General features: G+C 42.5%; 1 protein-coding gene across 7 annotated transcripts in view; it reads left to right on the plus strand.

Moving 5' to 3' along the window:
- Positions 1 to 11864: 11864 nt before the first annotated feature.
- RGS7 (regulator of G protein signaling 7) overlaps positions 11865 to 18971 on the plus strand; it is a 588990-nt gene continuing 581883 nt past the window's right edge. For 6 of the 7 annotated variants that reach the window (XM_033196582.1, XM_033196581.1, XM_033196583.1 and 3 more), the window contains exons 1-2: positions 11865 to 12329; positions 13394 to 13520. In XM_033196582.1, coding sequence (XP_033052473.1) covers positions 13443 to 13520 — 78 coding nt within the window. In that variant the 5' untranslated portion in view covers positions 11865 to 12329; positions 13394 to 13442. The remainder of the gene's footprint in view (positions 12330 to 13393; positions 13521 to 18971) is intronic. The other variant, XM_033196584.1, reaches the window with a different exon arrangement.

Genomic DNA, 18971 nt, shown 5'->3' on the forward strand with positions numbered 1-18971 from the left:
ATTTAAGGATATTGGAAAACATCACCTGTGTCAAGAAGATTGAAAGCTGCAGAATGGTTGGATAAAGTACAATAAGAGAAAACTTACACCGTGCAGACAGAAACTTAATTTAAGTTCCTAAGCTCTTTACCATAGATTATGTATAGCCTTTCAATTACAGAATTATGTGCTGGTGGTGAGTTCTTATAAAATTCAAAGTTGATAGGCATAATTAGCTAAATCAGGAACGAGTTCCTAAATGTTTTTCTATAAATTATAGAATTCTATAAATTAAGTAATTTAAATAAACATTTTTCATCCCTTCCTTTTTTTTTTTCCTTTTGCTATTTGTTTCTTTTTAAAAGCAAGTGTTAGGTTTGTGGAAATTTGGTAGTGCTAATGCTTGATTAACTGGAAGGGCTCAGAAATATTTGTAAGTAGACATGATGGAGAATCAAATAAATGGAGAATAAAATAACTACAAATGATTCTTCTCTTGGCATGAACAGATGCCCGCTTACCCTAAACAAGATAGACTCTGCCTCTTCTGAGGAACTTCAAGGTGCTGACCAGCAGATATATTTAAGACACCATGTGACAAAGACCTCTCTCGTGATAGGTAATCCATGATTATACATACTAAATGTTTCTTGGTGTGCAATGAAGACTAAAGCAGCTTTTCGCATAGTCACACTTCAGCAATGACCACCATAGCCCCTTCTGTCTCTCCAATGTTCCAAGCTAAATAAGTCCCCGCTGCCACACAGGTCTTCCCTGGTACCACCATAACTCAAAATGAACTCAATGAGGGAACTTATTCTTGGTGTCAGTTGTCTGTCATTTTTCGTATTTCATGCCCGTCTTATCCCAATTTACATTAAAATCATGTTTTAAGTCCTCTTAGGAAAATGGTAGCATGCAGTTTTCTTTTTCTTTTTTCTTTGTTTCTTTTTTTTTTTTTTTTTTTGAGACAGAGTCTCTCTCTGTAGTCCAGGCTGGAGCACAGTGGTGCGATCTCGCTCACTGCTGCCTCCACCTCCTGGGTCTCGGTTCAAGCAATTCTCCTGCCTCAGCCTCTCGAGTTGCTGGAACTATAGGCACGTGACGCCATGCCCAGCTAATTTTTGTATTTTCAGTAGAGATGGGGTTTCACCATGTTGGCCAGGCTTGTCTCGAACTCCTGACCTCAAGCAATCCACCTGCCTCGACCTCCCAAAGTGCTGGGATTACAGGTGTGAGCCACCACGCCCGGCTGATAGCATTCAGTTTTCAAGTGATTTCCTGGTATGTCATCTCATTTTGTAGTCAAAGAACATAAGAATTGGAAGTAACTTTTGCGGGCACCTAGACAAGCATCCTTAGTGTAAGAACATCGCCTCTACAACCTTTCAAACGGGCCATTCAACTTCCCTCAGACACCTTCACTGATGTGCAGTTCACTCCTCAACTAAGGCCACTTTGAACTGCCCTAACTGTTAGAAAGTACCTCCTTCTGTTGAACTGAAATCTGTCTGCCTTCAACTTCTACCTATTAAATATAAATTTGTCCTCTGGGGCTTGGCTGTTATGTTTGATTCTTTTCCCACAGAAGAGTCTTTTAATGTTTTAAGAAAATGATTGCAAATCACCCAAGTCTTCTCTTTCAGGGACAAAATATCTTTTATTTCTTCCAGTCATCAGAGTGACTTTAAGCATCCTTATTGCTTTTCTTTAGCTTCATTAAGTCACTCCTTCAATGAAGATCTACTTTGCTCCTGCTGTGTGCCTGGTGCTGATCTAGGCACTGAACGTACAAGAAAGGTTCTATAAGTAGTGGAAACAAGACAAAATCTCTATGCTCCCGGATCTTACATCACAGAGGTGGGGTTGGAGCATAAATGAAGGATTTAGACCCTTGGCACATGCCATCCAGGATGTTCCAGACATGTCTGCCAAAGTATTGATGGGCCCGTTTTCTAACACCTCCATTCATTGCATTGATACTTCCCTATCACTATATTTCTAGAAGTGCCATTTGTGCTTATGTTATCTTTTTTTGGTAGATGTGTGCTCTTTTTGAACAATATTGAGTTTGCTCTCAACCACAAGCAAAAACCCAGTATCTTTTGTCATTCAGACTGATGTTCAGTTATATTTTGTCCATGCTGTTCTTAGTGCTAATCCAGCCCTCTCTGTTTGTCTTAGTCAGTTCCAGCTCCTATAACAAAATACCGTAGACTGGGTGGTTTATAGACAACAAATATTTATTTTTCACAATTCTGGAGGCTGGGAAATCCAAGATCAGGCTGCCAGCAGATCCAGTGTCTGGTGAGGGCCCAATATCTGGTTCATAGATGATCATCTTTTTGCTATGTTGTCATGTGGTAGAAAGGTTACAAGGGAGCTTTCTGGGGTCTGTTTTATAAGAGCACTAATCTCATTTATGAGGTTACCACCCTCATGACTGACTTACCTCCCAAAAGTCTCACCTCCTAATACCGTCACTTTGGGAATCATGATTTCAACATATACTTTTTGTAAGGATACAACATTCAGACTGTCACACCCACCGAAGTATAAGTCTTTATTCTTTATTCTTGCTAAATTTCATCTTACTTGTTTCAGCTCATCTTTCAGCCTGCCCAGATCTTCCTGGGTCTCCATGCCATTAGCTATTCCTCATAGCTTTGTGCCACTTATACATCTGATTGACCACGTGAGTTCACTGTGCCCAGGCCCAGATAGGACAGGGGCATTCTGAGGGCAATGCTTCGAGTCCTCCTCATGGAGCTCTCCTTTCCAGTGGGTCCTGCTCAGTTCATCAGTGCTGTTTTTGCCAGCCTCACTCAGCCTGTTATGAGTCCAATGAACTGTTACTCAACCCTGTTTTACCAGTACGTTTTCAAAGCTAAAGCAAAATAGCCTGTCAAGTGCCTTTCTGAATAATATATATTGCTTTAATATAGCCCTCATTTGACAGTTTAGAGACCATATTTAAAGAGGAAACGAGGCTAGTCTGGCATGAGGTGTGGTCGGTGAACATTCACAGTGGCTCATTGTTCACCACTTTTCTCTGTAAGGATTTAAAACTCATCCAATTACTGACTGGTTAAAGCTCATACTTCCCAGCCGGGCACAGTGGCTCATGCCTGTAATCCTAGCACTTTGGGACGCCAAGGCAGGTGGATTGCCTGAGCTCAGGAGTTCAAGACCAGCCAGGGAAACATGGCAAAACCCCGTCTCTACTAAAATACAAAAAATTAGCTGGGCATGGCAGCATGTGCCTGTAGTCCCAGCTACTAGGGCGGCTGAGGCAGGAGAATTGCTAGAACCTGGGAGGTGGAGGTTGTAGTGAGCCAAGGTCACGCAACTGCACTCCAGCTTGGGTGACAGAATGAGACTCTGTCAAAAAAAAAAAAAAAAAAGTCTCAAACTTTCCAGCATAGACTGTAGGTTCTTCATAATCTGTCCGCAAGCTATAGACCAGCTTCATTTCCATCCTCCAATCCCCAAATGTTACTTCTTCTCTTCGAAGTTAGCCATGCCAAAGTTCTGCAATCCATCAAACCTTCGCCTTTATTCATGCTTCTGTGATTTGGCATGTGTTATTCCACCTACCTGGAATGCTGCTGTGCTCTTCCTCCTCATAGTCCATCTGGAAGATCCCTCATCAACTTTTAAAGACCCTGCCAAAATGTCCCCTTTTCATGGAAAATGTACTTTCCTAACACTTTGTATACACATGCACTTAACACATCGCACTACAGTGATTTGTACATCTGTCTTCCCTACCTGCCTCTGCCATGGGAAAGGTCCATTCATTCATCATTAAAGACTACCATGATGCTTGGTGTGGTGCAGGAGCTCAGTAAACAAACGTTGAATTCTATTACAAAATTTTCCTGTGGATGGGTTCTGGGCACCAGTCCAGTTTGTGCATCTATGTTCTCCATCATTTCAGGCAAATTGGCTTTATTTTGCTATCTTTTTTCTCCACCATGCTTTAAAAAATTGCTAAGGATTTCATTTCCAAACTCTCTCAGTGCCAATGGCTGGGACTGCTCTGATTCTGGTGATGAACACCATCGAGTACCCTTTTACTATTTCTTCCCTTATTTGGGGTCTCAGTTGCCTCTTAGAGAGTTGCCTCTTCTCACATAATGTGAGGAACACCGTATCTCAATCTAAAGACTAGGGTTTTAGGTCCTGGCTCTAATTCTGTCTCGGTGTGTAACCTGGAGAAAGTAAATTCACTTCACCAAAGCCCAATTTCTTCATTGTAATTTGAGGGTAATCTCCTTCATTTTTATTATTTTATTATTCTAATTATGCCTTTGATCATCTTCAATCTAGACTGTCCTCCTTGGCTAGGAACTTGGAAACCAAATAAGAGATGAGTTCCTCTGTGGTTTTTCACCTTCGGGGAAATGACTCTTGTCGTCCGTCTGCTGGAGCTCTGCTCCCATAATCTGCATGGTAAGAGCCTCAGGTATGACCTGTTCTTGCTATGCCTTGCCCTCCTATGGGGACACTGCCTCTGTCATCTCTTACAGTGTCATTCAGATCCAATCACCTGGCCTGTTTCTATACTCTGGACACTACACACTACTTGCTGGATGGACTGTTTTCCATCATTGTAGCTACAGCTGCTCCCAATATCTGCTCCACAGAATTGGTGGTTAATTTCTAGGCCACTGCATCTCTTGATATGGGCAATATGACTACTGCCAGACCATCTTTCCAAATATTTAATTTGCCTTGGAATAAAAAGATTTTCACAGCAGAGCAAGACCAGGCAGATAATACAAATTTTGTTTTATGGCTAAGGAAACTGAGGCTTAAAATGGTCAAACTACTTGCCCGGTGCAACCTCGATTTTAAGCAGTGGAGACAGGCTAAAACTAGACATTTTGAAACCTTCTCTAGTGGTGTTCTGTCATGTCAAAAGGGCAGGAACAGTCTCAACATTTTCGGTATTCCTTCACAAACATTATACCACATCTCATTCGTAATATGTATTCAATTAGGCCAGGTGCAGTGGCTCACGCCTGTAATCACAGCACTTTGGGAGGCTGAGGTGGGCAGATCACCTGAGGTTGGGAGTTCGAGGCCAGCCTGACCAACATGGAGAAACCCCCTCTCTACTAAAAATACAAAATTAGCTGGCGTGGTGGCGCATGCCTATAATCCCAGCTACTCAGGAGGCTGAGGCAGGAGAACTGCTTGAACCTGGGAGGCAGAGGTTGCAGTGAGCCAAGATCACACCATTGCACCCAGCCTGGGCAACAAGAGCAAAACTCTGTCTCTAAATAAATAAATAAATAAATAAATAAATAAAATGTGCACAATTAATTTGCCAGTTAATTTAAAAGTATATGACATTTTAAAATCGGGCAATTTTGGAAATACTCGATCAGAATTTAACATGTCAACCGGAAGGAGAGAGGAATGAACTCATGATGAAGACAAATCTTAGTTTTTACTTTTTCTTTTCCTTATCAACTCTCTGATATTAATATGGAATTTCTAATTAGAAGAAAAATGGCCACGAAATGGACAAAAGGATAGTAAAAGTGAAGAATAATTCATTAATGAGGATATTGTGCTGTAAATAATTGAGAGTTGATTACAAAAAAGAAGATATTTCTTTAAAACTTGTTATTTGGGGTAAGATTTCCCAAACTATTTTGCTTTTCTTCATGCTGCTTATATCAATCTTAACTCAATTATATCATACAATTCCAATGTAGTATTGTGAACAACATAATCCCTTTAACATTGTTCTCCTCTCTGTACTTGCCCCTGTGTCACTTAGAATTCTTTCACACAATAAAAGCCTCAAATTAATAAAGTGCTTCTCTTAGAAAATCAAAATGCTTTCTCCACGTTACCATTTAATTACGTCTCAAAGCATTCCTCTGTGAAGTGGGTGTGTGTTAGGAAGAGGAATTAGTCTTTCCCATTATGACACACAGGAAACAGCTTGGAAGAGCAGATAATTTCCATCCACAGGTAACTTGATGCTAGTTCAGTTCGGTTCAAGGTTGTTGCCTGGGTTCTTCCAGTATACCCGGTTTTCAAACAGAATCTTGCTAATGGACTCAATCACCCAGTAAATCAGCACATAATTACTGGATACCTACTATATATTAGACTCTGTTCTAGACATTGAGGATAGAGCAGTGTGAACAGAAGAAGAAAAATCTCTGACCTTATGGAACTCAAATTTTTCTAGGAGGAGACAGACATCAAGCATAGTAGATACATTGTACAGTGTGTTAGAAGGAGATAAATGCTCTGAAAGGCAGGTAAATCAGTGTAAGGAGAACGCAGAGTGCAGGGAAGGTACATAGTTTTCTGTAAGGTGGATAGAGTAGCCCTCACTGAGAGGACGCCATTGGAGTAAAGCAAGAGCATCCAAAGCAGGGGGATCGGCCAGTGCCAATGCCTGGAGGCGGCAGCATGATGCTTGGAGTGTTTTCAGAACCCAGGAGGGCAGTGTGGCTGGGACAGAGTAAATAAGACGGAAAGGGGCACAAATTGAGATCAGATGCGACAGTAGAATGTTCCAGAAGGGTCTCTTTGGCATTTTAAAGACGTCTTGCCCTTTATGCAACGTGGGGTGTTTTGGAGGATTTTAAGTAGAGAAGGGCCGTGATCACTCTGGCGGCCATGTTGAGAACAGACATAGGTGGGAAGGGATGCAAACAGAGACCGGTTAGAAGGTCACTGCCTTCAACCAAGAGAGATTCAACGGTGCCTCCAAGCAGGGCGGAAGCAGAGGAGATGTAGAGCAGTGACCAGATTCTGGATACAGTTTTTAGGCAGATCCAGTGGGACTCACTGATGGAACTGCATGTGAGCTGTGAGAGAAAGGAAGGACTCTTATCTTCTGAATGAGACTGGGAGCTCCTTGAGGAAAAATGTCACCTGTTATATTTCTTTATGATCTTTATAGAAACCTAAGAAGGCTTCATACACAATAAATACATGACTAACTTTTTGTTAAATGAAAAAAGGAGGGAAAAAGCAAGTCTATATCAATAGACTTGGGGTTCCTATGCCCATAATGATTTGCAAAAATAGATGCTGCTTCCTGTATTTCCAAAAAATCTTAGAAATTGACTATTTTCCCCAAGGTAATGCTACTGAAGCTAAAAAAAAAATCTTTAAATGTCTTTGTTTGGGCTGGAATTCATTACCTTGATGAGGTAACAGGTCTTTTATCTGCTATTTAGAAGTTCTGGCCGGGCGCGGTGGCTCAAGCCTGTAATCCCAGCACTTTGGGAGGCCGAGACGGGTGGATCGCGAGGTCAGGAGATCGAGACCATCCTGGCTAACACGGCGAAACCCCGTCTCTACTAAAATATACAAAAAACTAGCCGGGCGAGTTGGCGGGCGCCTGTAGTCCCAGCTACTTGGGAGGCTGAGGCAGGAGAATGGCGTAAACCCAGGAGGCGGAGCTTGCAGTGAGCTGAGATCCGGCCACTGCACTCCAGCCTGGGCGACAGAGCGAGACTCCGTCTCAAAAAAAAAAAAAAAAAAAAAAAGAAGTTCTGTCTGGCATGTAAAATGGATGTATTATTACCATTTAATCTGTTTGACGAAAATATTAATAAAATACAGGGCTTACAAGAAAAATAGTAAAATGCTTTGGATATAATGATTGGGAATCACATATTCACATGGTTTTTAAAGAAAGACCCCCCCAAAAAAAAAACCACTCCGCAATATCTATACTTTCTTTTTTATTCTTGTTTACAACATAAAGTTCTCCATTGTCTAGAAAGAAAGCACAAAAGAGAACATGTTAAATCTTATGATGGGTTTTTGGAGATGATCTAGTCTAATTCACTAAGTTTATATTTGAAAAATATCAGTCGTAGAAACGTTAAGGTGATAGACATAATTTTGTTTCCAATACACTGTAACACAAATTCTGAGTTGTCGAATGAGGCCTAACAAATAACAGTAGAAGAATTGTGAAATATGTTATTTATTGAATCTTCCTTCTTGATATTTGCTTGGCAACAGTAATTAGCCACAAACAATCTTGAGTCATAACTGTCCAGAGAGCACGGTGAGAGGTAGGTGCGTGGAAGGATGGCAGATGAGGGAGAAAATAGAATGAGAGGCACCTTGATGGGAGAACTCTAGCTTTTTTAAACTCATACTGTTGCTAGGAGGCATTTGTGCATAATTTTTCACAGGGCTTTACAGTCACACACCGTCATATTTGAGTCGAAACTCTGATATTTAGAAGGTGTGTGACCATGGCCAAGTTTCCTAACTAGGACATTGGTGTCTTTACATACCTTATAGGGTAAGTTTTGTCAGCTATGGTAAGACTATTTTTAATGTGGTTAGAGATAGCAGGAATTCAATACATGATATTTTTATTACTAGTAATTTTCCTAATGGGTTTCAGCATTTCTTGCCTTTGTGTTTGAATAGAAACTCCTTCACCCTTCATATACTAGATATCCTGCTAGTCTTTGAAGAGCCCGGTTTGAATGTCACTCTCTCCTTCAGTAGTTCATACACTGTCATTCAGTTTTTCACTTACATGCAGCTATTTGTTTCAAGATCTTATCTACCTAAGTTGGATTTCTTGTGGAATAGTGAAAAGAACCCAGAAGTCTTGGATTTGAGCTCGGCCAGCCACTCTTTCATGGAAGTGGAACCCTTATGAATATAATGGACTGAGGGATCTATTATAAGAACTTACACAATTGTTGAGAAAGTTATTTTCCAGAAGAAGGAATTCACAGATCTGAGAAAAGTCACTATTGGGTTCCATGAGGTCCTCATGTGGATAGGCAAGTCAGAGCTGCCAGGGGAATCTGGGAGGCCCGCCACATCCAGGAGGGGGGCCCTGAAAGAAAGCTGGAAGAATACTCAGTGACAAGCTTTTGTCTTTGCCTGGCTACTGTCTCTTTGGATCCATGTTAAGGCCGTTGTGATGGGTGTGTTGATCAGCTGTGCTGGAAATTTGGAAGATCTGGGTATGAAGTGGAGGAGGGCCAGGACATGCTAGAACCCTCCAGGTCTCTGCATGTGTTGTCACAGCAAACTACAAAGACCTTGAGAGAGGAATAGATACTGTTTCATTCTGCTTCCCAAATCTTGCGCAAATTCCTCTTTGGGCCAACTGTACTCACATGCATACAGGCAAGAGGAACCTGAGAAACACTGTTCCAGCTAATGAAGTCCATAGAGTACAAACCACCACTGCCACTTCTTGGCTATGTTGGTTGTATTGGGAAGTTGACCCAACCTTTCTGATCCTCTCCTTCCCTATTATTGTATTGATGTAAATGAGATAACTATTATAACTACCTCTATAGGGTGATTAGTAAGAAATAAGACAATGCAAAAAAAACCATTACAAAATACATAGCTGGATGCAGTGGCTCATGCCTGTAATCCCAGCACTTTGGGAGGCCAAGGTGGATGAATCACCTGGGGTCAGAAGTTCGAGACCAGCCTGGCAAACATCTCTACTAAAAATACAAAAATTGGCCAGGCCTGGTGATGCATGTCTGTAATCCCAGCTACTCAGGAGGCTGGGGCAGGAGAATCACTTGAACCTGGGAGGCAGAGGATGTAGTGAGCAGAGATCACGCCACTACCCTCTAGCCTGGGTGAGAGAGCAAGACTCCATCATAAAAAAAAAAAAAAAAAAATTACAAAATACAGAAGAACTGATCAGATTACTGTTGCTAGATACATCCATTCATTTCATTAACGTATGTTTATTGTGCATCTACTATGCACCAGCAACTATATTATGCCTAGGATCCAAGGCAGTGACAATGTCCTTGCTATCTTCAAGCTGAATCAGAGATAATTAGATATTCAAGTGGAGATGTAAAGCGAGCATTTGACAGACTGGATTTCAGGGGATAGGCCCTGGTTTAAAACATACATTTGGAAGTTATTAGTGTTTAATAATGAAATACTAAAATGTATGAGCCTGAATTAGGTCACTTTAGGTAAAATGCATGTAAATTGAGAGGAGAAGAGGTTTAATGTCTAAGATCCGAGACGCTTCAGAATTTGGGGGTGAAAAAGATAAAGAGGAACAAGCAATGAGGGTGAGAAAAAGCAGCCAGTAAGGCAGAAAGAGAAATAATAGAGAGTGGTGTCCAGGTTAATGTATGCTGAAAGATCAATTCATATGACAATTGAGAATTGACCATCAGCTCAGCACCATGGAGATCATTTGCCAAAATGGAACAGGTTCAACATGTAATGGAAAGAAAGATTTTGGCATAAGGGGAAGGAGGAGAATAGGGTGGCAATAAGTGGGAAGGGCGTCAAGAGATATGATATATATATATTTATGTGTGTGTATAATTTATATATATAAATTAAATAGAGCCCATTATATATATAGTATATGTATGTGTGTGTGTGTGTGTGTGTGTGTATATAGGCTCTCTCTATATAGAGAGCTTGGGTGCAGCTTCCTATGAGGATGGAACCTTTACCAAGAGATGCAAACGAGGAGGAATACTGCTTCCTTCAGGCGGTTCTCTCTTAAGAGGAAAATGTTCAGACTGAGTGAGCGTGCCCAGTTGTATCTGCAAATGTATTAATCCAAGTCACGCAAGTCACATCAACTTCTCAGGAGCAGACTGAGCAAAAGGGAAGAGAGAGGGGTGAAAGGAGGGATAAGTAGATTTCAGCGAGAGCAAGAACGTTAACGAAATATTTCGAGAAGTCGAAAACGAAGATAATTGTGCTGAAGAAGATTCTAAGTTCCAGAGGCTACAGTGGAAAGATGTGGGGAGTTGGAGTGGGAGACAGGTCAGACTAGAGTGTGTGTAGTTTGAGACAACGAAATTTCTCCTGTAGTGCTTGGAACAGGGGCTAGGTTAGGTAAATATTTGTTCCTTGAGAGAAACCTGACAAGACCTGCATGACCCCTGTTTGAGTAGAAGTGTTCATCTCCAATTCTACTCTGCTTACACCAAGGGTCAGGAAAGGCTGACCTTGATTATCTTCTCCTTCTGTCTCTCCCTCTCCTCCACACCTGGCCCAGCAGAGGAAGGAAAACTAGATTGACAGCTGACCTTGATTATCTTCTCCCTCTGTCCCTCCCTCTCCTCCACAGCTGGCCCAGCAGAGGAAGGAAAACTAGATTGACAGCTGCCCAGCCCTTCCCCTGAAAGTCAGAGGCGCAGGTTGCTTTACTACCACCGAGGCAAAAGTGATTTGTCTCCTTCATGTCGTTCTAATCCTTATAGAAGAATTTGTGGCAGCAATACGAAGACTATAGCTAGGAGGATCAGCACCTCGGAACCTCTTTGAAACTTGCTAGAGGATGAGGGCAGTGGGCAAGAGGAAAGTTCCTCTGAGCACCTTCTGTTAAAAGGAGAAGCCAGGCCTTGGGAATGTTCCTTCAGTTTCACAAGTGGCAAGATTTTCACCTCCGGTTGGCAGCTTTCAAATCGTTTCCCATTTCTCCAACTTAGGAAGAAGCTGTGAAAGCCGCAGGCAAACGGGGATGAATGATTCATTTGGTCCTGGCTATTTCCTTCACTCTTAGGATGTCTCAATTTCTCTCTACTCTGTTATTTGAGAATAATAATAATAATAATAAATCATCTGCTTCCCTGGGACTTTCAGCGGAGTCGTTAGGCACGTGATGAAACCTTGGGTTGCACGGGGCTCCATTCATCCATTCATCCGTCCGTCCATCCGTCCAGCCATTCACTAGACCACCCACCCACCTACCACCCACCCACCCATCGCAAAGCCTTTCTCCCTTTCCGGCTTACACTGGGCGTTAAACTCCGGTCTCTCCAGGCCTCTGGCGCACGTACACACGCGCGGGCGGGCGGGCGGGGTGTGCGGGAGGGCTGGCTGGCCGCTCCGGGGGCAGGACTACAGCCTCCCGAGGGGCGCGAGGGCGGGGAGGCCGGGGAGGCCCGGGAGGCCCGGGCGGTGTGGCGGCGGCCGAGCCGAGCCCATCCGAGCCGGCACCTTCGGACGCCCCTGTCCCACGTGACTGTCCCCTCCTCCCTCCTCCCAGTCGCGCGCACGGGCCGGGCGTCTCGACTCCAGCGCGCGCTCGGCTGGTCCCAGTCCCCGGGAGAAGAAGCGGAGGAGGGAGCGAGCCAGCGAGGCGGCCCAGGGGAGCGGGCGCGAGTGGCGGCTGCCGGAGCCGCCTGTGCACGGGCGGCGGCGAGGCGAGGGTGGCGGTCGCCTGAGTAGCGAGAGCCGGGGCGGCGCGGAATCCGCATCCGCCGCGAGTGTGATGAAGCTGCCCTGCCTCGCTGCTCCGCTTGCCGCCAGCTGACACCGCCTGCACCCAGCCCGCCCGGGAGGGGAGACGCCGCGGGGCCGTGACCTTGGCGGAGGAGGTAAATAGGGGAGGCGGGCGGGGAGGAGGCAGCGCCACCCAGAGCCCTCCCGGCCCCCGGCCCGCACCCAGCCCTCGCTCTGCGCAGCGGGAGCGTCGGCTGGCGCAAGGCTGCCGCCCCCGGGAGCCCCGCGCCGGGGCTGGGCTACAGGCGCAGCGCGCACCCCGCGGTCCACGGTGCTGAAACTGCTGCCCGGCTCCGGCGGCCGCCGCGGCGCGGGGCACAGGCTCGCCTGCCATTTGCTGCTGCTGTGAGAGCGAGCAAGGGGAGCTGGGCTTGCCTGTTTTCTCCTCTTTGGCTGGTTGCTCTGGAGGCTTCTGCAGTTAGACTTTTACCCACAGTGACCCGGGTAAAATGGCCTGAAGGCTTGACCTCCCACTAGTTCTTGTTGCCGGGACATGTTGTGTGTCTTCTTGCAAAAAAATTAGGCAGGATTACCTCTGGACTTTCGAAGCGAAGTGGGGAGAAAGGAGAGCAGCCGGTGGCTGGCAGCGCAGGCAGGTGAAAGTAGGCGAAGCGTATACTCTGGCTCTGTGTGGGAGACCCGGGGGAATAGAGGAAACCATGTGCTGGAGAATGACAGCGGGAATGGGCCTCTGTGATGCGCTGCAGGTGGGGACACTAGACAGATACCTGGGAGAAAGTGTGCTACCCCGCCCCCCGCTCCCGCCCCCCAGGTGTTGCCTTTCCACCCTTTGGGGAAAACATCACTAAGTGCAGGTGCAAGTATTGGGAGAGAAGAGAACTCTGTCCTAGGGAAATGCTACCGATGAGTTTTTAGGGTGAGCATCAAAACGAGTATCCAGAAAATGAAGTCAGCTCAAACGATAACCAAATGGCTATTTCTACCTGGAAGATTGTAATTTCTTATAATTCCTTGAGGGTATTATAGGTGTCAACTAATTTTTTTAAAAAATCCATGTCCTGTGTCACTTTCTCCAGCCAGCCCCAGTTTGTAAGAACACGCCATGTGGGGTGGGTGTTGTGAATGATGACGATGAATCAGGGGAGTCCCCTAAGCACCACCACTGGGATCTCACTGAAGTCTCTCTAACCCTTTGCAGGGCACACTGATAATTCTCGTATCTGAGAGCGGACCAAGTTTTGAGCGACATGGCCCAGGGGAATAATTACGGACAGACCAGCAACGGGGTGGCAGACGAATCACCTAACATGCTGGTGTACAGAAAGGTAAGAATGTCTTCAGTTTCTTGGAAAACGGGAAACTTCTGGCTTTCTCGATGTTTTTCCTCTTCTAGATCAGAGTATGTATCAACTTTGTGGCCTTGTGGATTCCCCAAATCATCAGTGATTACGTACTGTATACGTGAAAGTGATCTAACATTCTCCAATGATGCATACGTGGAGAAACTCGTTGAAGTGAATGAGGCCTCCTCCCATGTTCCCTACTGGTTTTGCATAGATTATTCTGTCATGAGCAATAACAGCAAATTTGGGCATTCCAGATATTTTGCTTGTTATACACATGATTTAGTAGCATCCATAATAATTTTAGAAGCTTTTTCTTATACTCACCTCGAAACATTTAGGTTATAATAACTGCATAAGCATATCACATTTTAGAAATAAAAATAGACCACTTTGGAGTTTTGTGGCAAGAGACAGAATGTGTCTGTGTAAATGTATGTGGTTTAATAATTTTGTTCTTGACTAGTCAATTCTAGTCTTTTTTTGTCTTAGCCTAAATTATTTTTTACTTTCTGTTACTTTTATGATTTGGGGTATTTATGGGTATTTATATTCTAGTGCCATATACCTATTAAATCATTAAATAATATCTATCTTGCAGAGTTACTTTTTTTTTTTTTTTGGCCACAAATAGGTTTGGCAGCCTTATACATTTAATAGCAATGCTACCAGCAACAAACTTTTAGACACTGAGCAACCATAATAAAGATGCATTTAAATATTGCATGTGCTTTCGAGTGGTTGCTTAGGCAACTTCACTCTGGTTATCATCAACAATCTTACTAAAATTAAGGATGCAGTATTCTTCTGCACCAATCATTTTTATTGCATTTTATAAATGATTTTTTTAAAGTATATTATCTGGAGTGCTTATTGAGCAATATTTCTTTGGTTAACACTCACATGGTAAAAAGGAAGTCATACTTTGAAACACCCCAAAATTGTTAAAGGTTTTAATTTGAGAGAAGCCCATTGAAGAGTTCAAGATGTTTGCATTTATCTCTTTTTCAGTAAGAGGATCAGAACTGATTATGAATAAAGATGAAAGACTATGTCCTACTTTAACCTGCACTAAATCAAAACTTTTCATCCATGTAGCCCAGAATCATTAAAAGGTAGTGATGAATATGTGTTTGAGGGAATATTGCTATGGCTTTAATGGAAAGATGCACAGGCGTCCTGGTACAATGCTAGCTATTTTATTCTCTAGCCTTGGCGAACAGTGCTATATTGTGTACTTATGAATGCATTTACATGTGTGTAAGATAAAACAGTATGATGGGAAAGAGAAATCAGAACCTAGTTGTCTATGTTAGTCTTAAAGCATTCCAAGTGCATAAATCAGGAAAATAATCCACTTGAGTTTAAATTACTAGTATTGTATTTTTAAGTTATTTGAATTAACTGGATACTTGTCTATTCTATTTAGAGTTGGTTTCAAGAAGAAATATTTTGGGGGGAGTTGGGTGGTTTTAAATGTCATAATATTTTGTATTTTTGGTAAGACTGAATATTGTAATATGCAAGCTGTGAGAATTCTGAATTCTATCTTATGGGTGTATACAATGTGAAGAGTTAGACTTTTGGTTGGAAAAATATAGTAGTAAGCTATTTCCGTTAGACTAAACAATTGTATTCCCTCTCTGTTTCCCTTTAAAAGATTAAGGACTGAGTAGATTGGACACCTAATAGTTATCTTCATTAGAAATAAACTAAATATGCAGCAACCCATGTGTGTCAGTCAGTTAGTTATTTTGAGAACAAATAAAATAAGAAGACAGGGCTTTTAGAAATAGTTATTTGACTGTTTAGTGTATCTGAGCCCCATATTGGTAATTTTGGGTTTACTCTATACCGTGTTGTATAGCATCAAATCGCCATTGATTTTGCTTTTAAGTTAACAGACTGTAATGATTTCAGGAAGAGAATGTACTACCTCGTTTTTTAAAAGCATGATTATTTTGTTGATAAAGCTTAGAACTGCTTGTGCTACTCATTTTTCCCTTCTTTTATTAGCTCTTTGCTTAGGATTAGTGACCACATATAACTTACTTCTCAAAGAAAGATTTTCCTGATAAATCATTATTGGAAAAAATAACTCCTTTCAGTAAATTTTACTCTTAATGCTTACCTATGGATTGTCTGTCTATTCTTATATTCTCTGAGCATTTGTTTTTTTGTTTTTCTTTGTGATAGAAATAACAATATATAAATAATATCAGATAATGTGTAAAGAGACACAGTGTCCTTGCTTGTCATTTGCTAGTTATCAGGTCAAACTGTCTATATCTGTGTGTAGACGTAGATCGGGACATCACATATTTCATGTGTCCATTATGCTTCTATTTTTTCTGTCTTACATGGGCTTCCCATTCAATGTCTTCTCAGTAGAGGCCAAATTTCAATGTGAAGAACAACAAAATAATTGGAGAGGGGTGTTGGTTGAATATGTGTGTTAGGATAGTTCAACTGCTCCACCTTCATAAAAGAATAAACACTAGATTACAATGCTTATTAATCAGGAAGTCAATCGAAGACTTAGAAAAAAACTTCAGTTCCAATAGGACATTGCTTAGTAACAGTGGAGAGAAAGGATAGAGAAATTGCTGTTCTCTCGACTCATGCCCATTTTCCCTTCTACTTCACTATTGAAGCATCATTCTTGAAAGTGTGTTCTGAACTGGGAGCATTCGTGGTGTTTTGCCTCCTCATGACACCTCCTGTTTACTTATTGCGTACGACTCTGAGGATTTACACACACTCAAGATATGTATGTGCTGTTTTCATTTTATCTTCATAGGCTATTGGTTTCCAAAGTGGAAAACACAGAAAAGCTGGGATGTGTAAATTTCTTGTGTTTGTTTGATGTCTCTCTCGTTATCGCTATCCTCATACAAATTACAGGAGTTCCTCCAAATCACGGAAACATTCCAGGGATCTGTTTTCCATGGAGAAGTCCATAAGAATCTTATGGAAAAAATGTACAGTGGATAAAACTCCGATTGTTAAGGTAGAGTGGATGTCACCCTATTGAAGGGCACAGGTGATAGTAATGCTGCTTCATGATCCGAATTAGGGTTGCTACTTGCAAGTCAGTCTTGGATGCTGGCTGGTGGGTTTTTGGCATAATACAGGGAGTCTCAATAGAGTTCATTTGATGTCAGAGACACAGTCTAAAAATCCGTATAGGCAAAGTATTTGCCTTCTCAGTTCTTCTATTTAGAGGGCTGTCTTTTTCATAAGCAGGTGATTAAATTACAATGGTTATGTTGTTTTATGTACTTGAGGACGTCTCATTTAAAAGCACATAAAATCTTGCGGTTTGACTGCTTTTATTCCTGGCACTTTTTAGGCCTCCTTCAGACAGGCCCCTAACTAGATTAGAACTAGAAGTCATCAACTGCCTTGGGAAAAAGAGACCCAACTAGCTCCAAGAGGTGTTGGATTCAGATCAGCTTCTTGAAGAATCTGTAGAGGTGATAAGTCAGAACTCAGTGTTATTTGGTGTTGATGGATCTTAAACAATACCCCCATTTTTGGTCGGCTTTGGTCAAAACTCTCCTTTGTGGGGGCAGCACTGGCCGTAAAGAACAACTGAGTACAAGGAGAGACACTTCAAATTTGATGTCTGGCCAGCATGCTGTCCACTAGACAGTATACATCACTTTCAGTCCAGCAGCTGACATTCCTGCATTTGAAAAACAAAATTTCTAGGGCACCTTGGAGCCAGAGCTTCAAATTGGCTGGAACGCTGGCTTCTCACTCGCAAGACTCCTCAAAATGCCCAATAATTTCTGATATTATTGCAGCAATCATTTATGCTCAAGCTGTCAGAAAAGAAAATGAAAATGTTTTCCTCATTCATTATCTTACTGCAGTAAGCATGGTTTTGAAAATAGCAAACTTACCAAGTTCACTGTTCCTCCCCCATCTCCTTCTTCCCCTCACCTTTCTCCTACTCCCATTCTCTCCTCCATTCTCCTCTCCTGTCTCTTCATCCCTATATAGTCGCTTGCTTTGCATTTGTTTGTTTTTATTTTTTTCTTTTTAAACCTGACTTAAAGTTGAAGACATAATTTGCACTGTTTATTTAGTCATAAAGGAGGAAACAATGCCTTTTGGAGAAGAGAAGAGATGACAGCCTTGTTACCTGTGAAGCTGAGGTACCTGAATAAATCTTTCAAATATGGTATCATATGGTGGTAGTGGCAAAAGGTTATTATTTTAGGGTTAAGGTGGCTCCATTCTGTTTTTTTTTTTTTTAAGTCAAGGTCTTGCTCTGTTGGCCAGGCTGGAGTGCAGTAGTGCAATCATATCTCACTTTAACCTTGAACTCCTAGGCTCAAGCTATCTTCCCACCTCAGCCTCCTGAGTAGCTGGGACTACAGGTGGGTGCCATGATGCTTGGCTAATTTTTTTGTTTTTTTCTAGAGATGGGGTCTCACTATGCTGCCCAGGGTGGTCTTGAACTCTGGGGCTCAAGTGATCTTCCTCCCTCAGCCTCCCATACTGCTGAGATTACAGGCGTGAGCCACAGCACTCAGCCGTGACTGCTCCATTCTTGAAGACCAAGGCCAGACCACTGGCTTTTCTTATATGAAGTAACAGTGAGAGCTATCACCCAACCAGGAAGAGTACTTAAATGCCGATTGACTTGACCTAAGCATTGTCTTTGAAAGCTACTTCTGAAGTCAATCTGTTCTGTGAGAGGAGACATACTTGCCAGAAAGAGGAGTGACTTGATTTCTTCTTTGGAAGAGACTGGGCCATAGACATTAGTAGTCTCTCAGCGTTGAGCTAGCTGCCATTTTCTACATTAACTCAGTGGATTTGTCAGTGCAGTACTGCCCATCTGGTCAACCCTGAGGGTGTCGATATTTCTTGCCTAAGTCCCCGTTGTGAAAAATAATCTTTGACTTTTTTTTTTTTTTTTTTGAGATGGGTTTTCATTATATTGGCCAGCCTGGTCTTGAACTGTTGGGCTCAAGTGATCCTCCTGCTTTAGCCTTCTGAGTAGCTGGGATTATAGGTGTGCACCACCGTGCCTAAGTTGATCTTTAATATTTTTGAAACTTAGTAGTCTTAATCTGCCTGGGTTTACTACATGTTAGCAGAGTGAGGAATATGTACAAGGGACAACAAGACAAAGACCCCCTAGAAAAGGAAGGAATGTGTGTAAAAGATCATTATGAAAAGCATGGTCCTTTTAAGCCCTCAGATTTCTAAATTAAGGGCTCAGATGGGAGGCAGGCACTGAGAGAAGTATCTTGCCATTTTTGAAGAAGTTTTAAATGGAGTGTCTTTTGTAAATCAGATTATTTGAAAGAAACTTTCTGGACCAAGGGATGTTGTCTACCCTAAACATATTCAGACCTGTTTTTTCCTCAGTGATACTAATACTGACGTGTGCCCTGAGATAAGATAGGACCATCA

The sequence above is a fragment of the Trachypithecus francoisi genome, unplaced genomic scaffold (genome assembly GCF_009764315.1).
Source record: "Trachypithecus francoisi isolate TF-2019V2 unplaced genomic scaffold, Tfra_2.0 Lachesis_group5, whole genome shotgun sequence".
In the NCBI taxonomy this organism is placed as follows: domain Eukaryota; kingdom Metazoa; phylum Chordata; class Mammalia; order Primates; family Cercopithecidae; genus Trachypithecus; species Trachypithecus francoisi.